Raw genomic sequence first — 10,282 nt, 5'->3', positions numbered from 1 at the left:
CATACATAGATACATACATAGATGCATACATTCATACATAGATACATACATACATACATAGATACATACATAGTTACATAGACAAGAATAGAGAAGGGAGTCGAGAGGTGGAGTGGCGAAAAAGCGGAGCTCGTCTACATGTGGTGATTCCTGTCAAATTTCCAGAGTGCCTTTCTTGCATCGAATCACTACAGCATTCTACACACATTCTCCTTATTGACAAGAAGACTCCACACCCTTCATCTCTCAAAGAATAAGAATTCTCTCGAAACTGCAGAGCGCTCTGTAGCGTGCTGCCTTCTGAGAATACCTCCGAGGAACTCCAAGTACTTTGGTCATGCCCTTCATTCTGTTCTTTCTCACATGACATAGAAGACGGTGGATGAGAAATCTTCTGCGTGAGTGTCACCCCCCCCCCCCTACTCGTTCTTCTTCATCTCCAGGACTATCTTGAAGCTCTTTCGGCTTCTCTTCTTCTTAGCTCATTGGTCTTCTCCCCTTCCTTGTTCTGTCTCCTCCTTCTCTTTCTCTTTCAGCTGTCTGGGGGACAGCCTTTGCGATGGGGCGTGTCTACACAAACTTTCAGTTTGTAAGTGCATGCACTCCCATGTCTTGTCTTGAGAAGAAAAGCTCAGAATCTTACGGAGAGACAGACAAGCAGCAAAGGATGAATGACAGGTGGGGGGGAGGAGCAAAGGCGTCTCGATCACCACCTCCATGCTTAGTCCAAGGCAGAAAGAAGCTCTCTCTCTTCTTCCAGCTGTATATATGTGGAATTCATACTACGCACATCCACATATGTATATATAGATATATGTGTATGTAGATGCCTTAGACCGTATGTTAGGACTCTATAAGTACCAACAGTAGACAGTAACGATTCCACAATGCCCGAGAGAGAGGAAAGAGTTTAGGGTTGTTGGGGCGTCCAGGATGTTTCAGCAGAGGTTCTGGTATTCTTGATTTGCATGCGATGACAAGGGAGATACGGCAGAGTCTTCTTGTATACATGTAAATGTGTATCCATATGTTAGGAAGAGTCAACTCTTCTTAAGTGTGTGGATTGTGCGAGTGACAACTACAAGCTTCTCTAAATTCATCTGGGAACAAGCTGTCTGTGTACAGGGGTCCCATTCCCTCTTTACCTCTCTGCTTGTCATGTCTATCTAGGGAGAGAAATCTGTATTTGTGTGTAGGTCTTCATAGGTATATAGGTTACTATACGAGTGGGGTGCATGCATGCACGATATCTACATGCAAGAGAATGTGCTTCTCAGCTGACCTGCTTGGTGGATGTTATTTGCTTACTCCTTTTTAGGTTCGGACAGCCATGCGGGATGATAGATCATCTTTCTCACGAAAGCTGCGTAACATGTAAGAGACGATTGACAAGACCGGATGATACACATGCAGCTAAACCACATATCTAACTACATTTCCTATAGAGCTGATAGACCCTAGGCTCTCTCTCCCTGTACACCTTTAGAGGCTCCTTTACATGGGCAAACACACTTCGAGCCAAAGATCGATCGATTGCCTTTCTTTAGTCGGGTTAACTTCAAGATGGCATCGATAGTAACTAAGGAGCAATAAGAGGAAAAAGTGTGGTAATGGATCTAATCTCAAGGGTAAGAAGCCTCTTTAATCAAGGCTACAGAGGCCGGAAAGGAAATCTCATTAGGAGTGCACGTCTTAGGAGTTAGATGCAAGACGTGAATAGTAGCAGGGGGAGATCACTCTCGCTCTTGGTCGGAGTATCTTCCTTTGCCTAGTGAGGGAAATAGGAGGCCTCATATCCTTCTGCAGAGTTCCTTATTCTATACGTAGAGATATGCTGAAGAGAGTGAACATAGAGATCTTCTCCAAAATGGTCGGAGATCTCTTCAAGGAAACCACACAATTTGTGAATGATTTCTGCTGCTCTTACGCCATTCCTTAAGTCTCCTACATTGTAGGCTATAGGAAACCACCGTGGTATTGATAGTGATGAGACAGGTTAAACTTGAAGTTGTTTCTCCCCTACCTCTTGCCTCTTGCAATCGAGCGAGTCTTCCTTTCTTTCTCATGAGGGAAATCCTGTTCATGTAGAGGTCCAGGGGTCTCTCACGCAAGGGCTGTGTGTTGGTTTGTTTCTCTTTATGCACACCGCAGCTATCGAAAGTACGCACCTCCACAGAGTACGACGCTGGCACAGCTCTAGAAATCTCCTAATATGTTGTTCCACAAGCACGGAGAAAAGCCACCCTTATGGCTATTCTTTTCTACCTTGAGTCCATGGAAAGGTCGTCCAAATCTAAAGAAGGCGACAGAAAGATATCGGTCTGTTTCTTTGGGAATGGCAGTAGTAGTGATAGTGTAAAGAGATCTTCAAGTGAATCCAGCTGACAGCCCTTGTCGCTGTCGGATTCAAATTTTCAATCAGAAGGTCCTCTCCAGACACACTTCTCTGGTTGCACGGTGTCTGTGGAGGAGAGCGAAGGAGAGCTTTTCACGAAAGAGAGAAGAAGACGTACACATTTCTGTAAGGGGTGTCTCTTTTTAACCATCTGAAGACGACTACGAGAACACAAGGTTCCTTTCTTTCTTCCTTTCTTTCATTTGATAGCCCTGCCTTGGAGCGTATCCCTTCTCCCCCCCTCTCTCTTTCAGTCATTCTACTGACTTCAAAAAGCGCTTTTAAACTTCTCACCGCCGCCCCCCGGTTCACTGACACCTTAGAGAAAACACTTTTCCTTGTAGGACCACAGTCAGTGGGCGTTTTATTTCCTGGGTCTCGTTGCTTCTGTTTTGAAATTTCAAAGCTCTTCTCCTCACAAATAGAAACTGAGGAAGGAACACCAACACCTGCAAAGCTCTCTGCTGTAAGACAGAATACCACGGATGCCCAGCCGTAGCTGTCCCGGTCAGGCAGACGCAAGGACGGCAAGAGGGAAGTACGGGGAGTTGTATGGGGGAAGAGATGTGACGATGGACTTCAGCCTGTGCTGTGAACAGTCTGGATTTGAGGACTGGTTTCTTTCTTTCTCTTTCTACGTTTTTTGACTGAGTTGGGTTTGAGAATGTGGAAGAACGGACGTTTGTTTCATCTCCTTACCATGATTGGTTTGCTCCCTGGTGAGAAACGGGTGAGGTGAGAGAAGAGTGAGAGGCCGTTCTTTACACCTTGATAGAATAGGAGGGGTTGTCGAGAAAGTCCTCACAAGTATATTGAAGAGATGCCGAACAACTTCTGGGTGTACCATCCGAAAGAGTAGGGAAGTTGACTAGCACGTCAACCTGAGCAGTAGGAGCTCTTTGGAGGGCGCGCCCCCCAAAAGAAGCTGAGCCTCTCTGAACGTTTACCGAGGGGGGAAGAGACAGGCGGTTATGTGATATCTGGCAATATGGTACACTTTTTTTCTACTGGAGTGTATGTGCAGCTAGGTAATCGAATCAGAGGAAGTCACTGTGGCTTCTTTCTTATGTGTAAAGAACACTTGAACTGTGAACACGCATTATGCTAGTGTTCTGCATGTAGTAGTGTCTCGTAGAGGGAAACCCTGGTCGGTGGTTACTCGCTATTTTGGGTTTGAGGCCTGGCACAGCCACGTGGGAAGGTTCACGGCTACGAGTGTTCCAGTACTTCCTACTGGAAAGCTGTCAAATGGACTTCCATGGAACAAACTCACTCTTCGTGCACGGCTGTTAGGCGGGGTGAAGGGTACGCCTGAGTAGACCAAGACCTCTGGACACTCTCTGATCATACCAGACCAAAGAAGTCGACAACAGGGAATAGAAACAAAACAGGATTGACAATTCGTTCACGGAGATTTCATTTCCCTTCATGGCTGGCTCCACGGGGGCACCGTTACCGAGGAGCCTGTCTCTCGTTTTCACGACACCATTTATGGACAAAGAGAAACTTAAACTTCTTCAGGATCAGCGATTCTGCCAAAATAGAGGGAAGACGTGTATCTGCGCCTAGCGGTATATAGCACCTTGAGTTGTAGACTCGGTCCCGTGGAGTGTGGAACGGAGTCAAATCCTCAGGTCTAACGAGTTGCTCGCTTCCACAACAGATCCTCCACAGCATATCTTGCCTCGCTTCTCCTCCTTCGCTTCGAGAATGAATGGCTCTTTTCTGCCCGTCTCTTCAAACCTGTCACATCTTTCATGTACAGGAGCCGCACTACGCTGACGTGCCTATAGGAAGAGCTCCTCTCTCCATCCTAATGAAGTCGACTGCTAGAAAACTCCCTCGCAGTCTGATAGGGTATGCTTATAAGCATCATTTTGAGCCTATTGACTATGCAACGCTATGGGAGAGGGTTTTCCTCCCCCATTACAAGAGTGCGATACAACGCGGGAGGAGGATACATGCGCCATAATGGTTCGTTTGGTGTTCGTGCGGGTTACGCTCTAATTCAAGACTTCTTCGTTTTACGGACTCGGTAGATAGAGTTCACGGATTACTACCAGTACGCTAACTGTGCCCGGACCAGACCAACTATCCCAGAAGTTTCGACTTTCTGTAGTTTCTGTATGTGCTTTGCTTGATGCCTTCTACTGGTATTGGCGAGCCTCACATCACTCCTTATGGAGAGATTTCTCCCGTTGTCTACGGTGTTGTGATGCTTACTCTCGGGTTCTTCCGCTTCGGAAGCTCGCACTGAGATTCTCTCCCCACAGGGGTTGTCCTTCTACTGATTAGAGTAAAGCAGAAATGCCGGCAGGGAAAGTTCAACTCCTTTAGAGAGATAGCACACCCGGATGCAGTCTGTGGGGTCTACGTCCACCCCAGAAGATCTACTGGATGGCAACGGCAAAAGCTCCCTTTCATACACATCAGTAGCCGAATGAATACTTCTGCTGGCCCACAGCTGCTGTTCTTCGTCAACCTATCTGTCAGATGTGTCCGTCGACAGCTCCATGCGAAGAATTTACTTCTCTGCCCAAATCAGTTCTATACTTGACTGGTTACCTACATGTCCCAGCACCACTACATTTCTGATCAAGAAACTTTTCTCTTCCCGGCGTCGCCCTTCATACTCGTCTCCCTTCCCAGACAACCCTAGCATCTTACCCGAACGACTTGTTTCCCGTCTTCTCCCAGGCGTCACCTTTTCCTTTTGTGTTTCTCTGAAACCCCTCTTCCTTCGTTTCTAAGAGTTCTCCTCTTTAACTTCATATCTGACATTTTTTGCCATGCTATTTGCTTCTCTTCCTTTCATCCGCGTACGGCCCAGAAATAGGCTGTCTCCGTCTCCTCTTCTGTCTTCGGGACTGAGTCTTCGTAATCTATATGACAGGTTTTTGACACGTTTGTCTTTCTTTTCTTGAAGAAACATCCAGCCTTTCTGTTTCTTCCTTCCTTGCAGTCGCCTTTCTCCTCACTCCGGTACACCCGCAATCCCTCTCGGATCTCTCAACAATCCTTCGTTCAGTCCTTCCATCCATCCACCGACCGGTCCGTCACTCGCTGCTCTTCTCTGTGCTTCTTGTTCTACTCGAAAGAGTCTGAGACAGACGAAGGAAAACACGAGGCAAAGGGTTTACGATAGCCTGCTGATCTTCTCTCACTACAATGGCAGCCTCTGCTCCCGCCCGTTCTCCTTCCCCAGCAACGTCAGACTTGATGGCGGACTCACGCTATCAGAAGAACGAGAAGGAAGAAGAAATCTTAGGTGATATAGTTAACAGGTATGATCTGTATGCAAAAGCAGCTTAGTAAAGGATAGGTAACTCTGTTGCATTGAAGAAAAACCCTCTTTCTCGATCCATCTTTATATCTCTGTTGCTACCATTCCCCACCCCCCTTTGAAGGCTTTCGAACTCCTGTGAAAGATAGGTATCACATCCATCACCCGTGGCTCTCCCTTCTTTTACCTTCCCTTCTTCTCCCTTCTTTGTCGCAAGGCCTTCATTCTTATCTTGCAGTAGAGCACATCTTTCTCCCTTTATTCTTTTAACCACTTACACACTCTCCTTTTGTTCTCCTCGCTCGTTCGAGCCAGCCAAGTCAATCGAATTCAGCATGTGTAAATGTCTCTAAGACGTGCCTGGGAAACATCTTGTCATAGGAGGCTCACCAGATCTTTTCTCTACTAACTGCTCTTCTCTCTATCTTCTTTTCTTTTGTTGCGGACGTCCTTTCCTTGGCATTCTCTAACGAGACAAGCTCTCTGAAGAGGTTTCTCTCTTAGCAAGATTCACGGAGACCTATTGTCTCCACTGTCAAGAAGATCTCGTGAAGATGCTTGTCGTCCTCGAATCCATGTGTCTTTCTACGGAGAGCATATCTGATAGTCTCACCCTTATATAGGCGACAGGATAGGGACCCCTCCGAGCGATACAAATATGTCTTTGTAAGGCATCTCTATACTGTATTCTTAAGCTAAGCGATTGATCTAAGGAAAAACAACAAGAAGGAGAGAGCGGGAGAAGGACAAAGGAGACAGCCATCTGTTAGAGATCTATCTATCTATATCTATCTATCTGTCTATCTATCTATCTATCTCTAATATATCTGTCCATCTGTATGTATATATAGGCGTGCGGTAGTTGCGGATGTACGTTGAATGTGTGGTTTTTTTGCGTAGGTATCCCAATGTCGTTCTCTTGAAGCAGACAGCACAGCTCCGTGCTATGATGACCATTATTCGAGGTATGTGGGGAGACCTCCTTTCTTCTCCTCCTCTTTGCACACACTTTCAAAAAGAAAGATACACAGCAAGAAACCTCTCTTTTCTTCCATCTCTCTGGATCGCTTACAAGACGTCCTAACCGTTGTCAGTCTGACTCGCACACTCGACACTAGACACCTACCTTACCACTTAGGCTATCTATCTATCTATCTTTAATCCATCTTTCTATCTGTCTATCTATCTATCTTCCTTTAATCTATCTCTCTATACGCAGATGTGTTGAAGTCGTTATATAGGGGACGTGCAGATGCTGTGTAGATGAGTATATATGTACATACACAGGCTCTGGATGATCGGAATAGGAACGTCTTTGTCTATGTGTGGGAATTACCAACTCATCTATACCGCTGGGAGAACTTTTCTCTCCAGGAGGCATCCGAAGGATTCTCTCTTGCGATAATAGATTTTGGGGCGGAAAGTCTTAGCCTACGATTTAGAGAAAGAGAGAGAGAATAAATCTACGTATGTCTCCTATGGTCTTTTACCGACCAGCGCGTCTTTCCATCTATCAGTGTACTCATATACATCTCTATACGTATATATCTATCACGCATTTGCCTCTACCTATACATACATATGTTTCTGTCACATACAGAAGAGGTATCCCTATAGATCTCTAGATACTGCTATGACTCTATAGATATACATGCGTTGTAGACGCTCTCGTAGTCACTTATCTCTGAGGAGATCCTCTTGTTTTCTCTTGTCATGCTTCTGTAGAATCTGCCTGGGCTGGCTCTGTCTATTTCTTCACATGCCGCCTAATACAAAGAGTTCCCTATATAGAGCAGCTTGAAGAGAGAGAGAAGCTTCTGACAGCCTTCTTTCTTCTTTATTTTCTCTTTGCTCATCTGTCACTTCTGATCTCCTGACTTTCTCCTCTCTTTTCTTCTTCAGATGCCGAGACCTCCAAAGAAGAGTTCGGTGAGTCAAATGAAGAGACTGAAGTGTTATGTACGACGTCTTCTCTGTTTCTATGGAGATAGGTACGATCTAGCCTAAAAGACATACAGTCAGGGACTGTGGAAGCTTTGTCCCCAGTGTCTTTCTATCGATCACCCTTGTCACGTAAGGCTTTTTTCTTACTTGTATCTATCTATCTTTAATCTATCTATCTATCTATCTTTAATCTATCTATCTATCTTTAATCTATCTATCTATCTATCTTTAATCTATCTATCTATCTATCTTTAATCTATCTATCTATCTTTAATCTATCTATCTATCGTTACTCTGTCTATCTATAGCGTATATATATTCATCTTCGTATACGAATAGAGATTATTTTGTATACGTAAGTCCAGTGTGTATGTCTTGTTGGTTCGTGTGTCTCATCGGAGGGTCCTTTGACTTCTTCGTCTATCTTCTCCCACAGTAAAGAAAAGTGGAGAGAGTGTGTATGCTTGCTTTCTTATCTACGGTAGAAGAATGGACTTAGCCGAGAATCGGAGATTGGTCTGTCTTCTTCTCCCTTCCTTCTTTACCATCTGTCCATCCGGATAGGAGACATGCATGCAAACAAAACATTTTCTCTCTTCAAGGTGTAAAACGACCCTCTATGCTCTCTGTCCCAGGTGTAACTGGTGGAGTTGCCTTTTCTATGTTGTTCTTCAGTTTTCTACGCTGACCGCTTGATTCGGCTTATAATCGAGGAAGCCCTCAATGGTGAGTTGCTGCTTCCTCACAACCCCGCAATTCCTCAAGCCCCCTCCCTGTCTGGCATATTTCTCCTTTTCTGAGGCCATTGCTTGCTCCCCTTGTTGAAAGGGGGAGACAAAGGACTTTCTGTTTCTCCATGTCTTTCTTTGCCGACTTCTTCCTCTTCACGTGTGTGCCGCTTGTCTTCTGCATGCCCTCTCTTTTTGCTTGGGAACAGACGAGATGTTTGCCTAGTAAGACACGTTCTCTACAATAGCTATCTTCAATCTATCTATCTCTCTATTTCTGTAAGGCGACCACCATTATGGATCCTCGTGGCTGGAAAGTGTATCTCTTTCGTGTATCCTATCAATTTCAGACACCCCAAGAGTTACCTAGTAGCTCCGATCAGTAGAGAAGCAACACAGTGTGCACTCGCCTCTTTTTCTTTTTCCTCGTGCTTGAGGAAAGGTAAGGAAGGAATGACGGGAAGATAGGAGTTGCCTCAACCCTTTTGATTGAAGTTTTGCTACATCGGTTTCGGGTGTATGTACAGGATTGCGTCCCCTCGGTAGAATGATCTTTTCTTTGTACTGCATGTGCTTTCCTGAGAGATTTACTTCACTAATGGACAGCAATACACCCCCTCCTCATCGGCGCCTGCCTGTGCGTGTATCGGCGTATATGACATAGCTATAAACATTTCGCCCCTTTAGAGTGCATGCATTGTAACGTTTAAACAGGTATCTGTCTATCTTTCTTTGTTTCTAAATGAATTGTATGTGAAGAGATTCTTTTAAGCTCTTCTTCTTACGTAGAGGCGGAGCTAGGTGTATCTATCTCTTCTTCTTTGAGGTGAATAGACGACCTGAAGGATGTCAAGGACGCACCCCTGCATTGTTTCTGTATCTTTTATCTCCCTATTGGCATTTCCATCCAATAGATACCACCTATCTCATCTAGCTAGTAGATGACTTCCTCATAAACAACTAGACTTCGATAGATTTGAAGGGAGACGAAGGTTTCGATTGTCTCCTTACTATCTTCTCTGTGATTCTCTTGTCTCTTTGCAGAACTTCCTTTTGAACGGAAGGATGTAGTTACACCCCTCGGAGCGACATATCACGGTGTCTCCTTCTCGTCAAAGATCTGTGGGGTATCGATTGTCAGGGCGGGAGAATCGATGGAGAATGGCTTACGGGCTGTCTGTCGTGGCTGTCGTATCGGCAAAATTTTGATTCAGAGGAATGAAGACACTGGCATGCCTGAGGTAAACGTCTCACAAGATGATCGACTCTCCTCTTTCATTCTCTCTCTGGAGAACCTTCTACATACGTGTATGTACATATCCATATATATATATATACATACTAGCTTTGTTGTATATGTTCTACTGGAGAAACTACACCCTGGATCTGTGCGTCTATAATTACTCTCTCTTTCTAGTGTGCTTCTCTAGTGGAATAGGTGCTATTCATATATATATATGTATAGAGATAGATGTATATATATATATATAGATGTATGTATATATATTGTGTGGAAGGTCTTGTTTTCCTCAACAGACACTTGGAAGTCTTGGGGGAGGAGTCGTGAAGGAAGGCCGAAAACTGTTACTTCTCGGGGTTCTGCTTATACATGGGTAATTATATGTATACATGCATTTGTATAATATAAGGTGACCAATACACCTGATGCCTATCTACATAGATGTAGACAGAGAGGTGGGTATTTGTATGTAGTGTACATAGGATAGGAGATCCGTATGACTCAGACTGGCGCCCTTAGATAAGAAAGAGGCGGTGGTTGTTCCTTTCATTCTGATCAACATCTCTCTCCCAAGAGAGAGAGGTCGATCGACAGGTGACAGGAATGATTCGTCAATCTTTCCATTCATCCGATCCAGTCCGCCAGCCTTCTTTCATACTTCTCTCTCTTCAGTCATGTGCATCCCCCCCCCC

At 44.9% G+C, this 10,282-nt stretch overlaps 2 protein-coding genes across 2 annotated transcripts in view; both read left to right on the top strand.

Moving 5' to 3' along the window:
* The window catches only part of CSUI_001257 (uncharacterized protein), an 8,123-nt gene extending 4,602 nt beyond the window's left edge, over positions 1-3,521 (top strand). The window contains exons 6-8 of the mRNA XM_068061463.1: positions 537-589; positions 1,319-1,374; positions 2,152-3,521. Coding sequence (XP_067926559.1) covers positions 537-589; positions 1,319-1,374; positions 2,152-2,200 — 158 coding nt within the window. The 3' untranslated portion in view covers positions 2,201-3,521. The remainder of the gene's footprint in view (positions 1-536; positions 590-1,318; positions 1,375-2,151) is intronic.
* A 1,221-nt stretch (positions 3,522-4,742) lies between these two features.
* Positions 4,743-9,967, top strand: CSUI_001256 (uracil phosphoribosyltransferase; the record flags this gene model as incomplete). The annotated part of the gene is made up of 6 exons (XM_068061462.1): positions 4,743-5,679; positions 6,579-6,643; positions 7,581-7,607; positions 8,298-8,348; positions 9,395-9,591; positions 9,887-9,967. Exons 1-6 carry the CDS (start codon positions 5,564-5,566, stop codon positions 9,965-9,967), a joined length of 537 nt encoding a protein of 178 aa, XP_067926558.1. The 5' UTR covers positions 4,743-5,563.
* Positions 9,968-10,282: the final 315 nt, after the last annotated feature.

Source organism: Cystoisospora suis (genome assembly GCF_002600585.1).
Source record: "Cystoisospora suis strain Wien I chromosome Unknown contig_497, whole genome shotgun sequence".
Taxonomy (NCBI): domain Eukaryota; phylum Apicomplexa; class Conoidasida; order Eucoccidiorida; family Sarcocystidae; genus Cystoisospora; species Cystoisospora suis.
The sequence above is the reverse complement of the archived record's forward strand: the minus strand, read 5'-3'. Positions and strand labels throughout refer to the sequence as shown.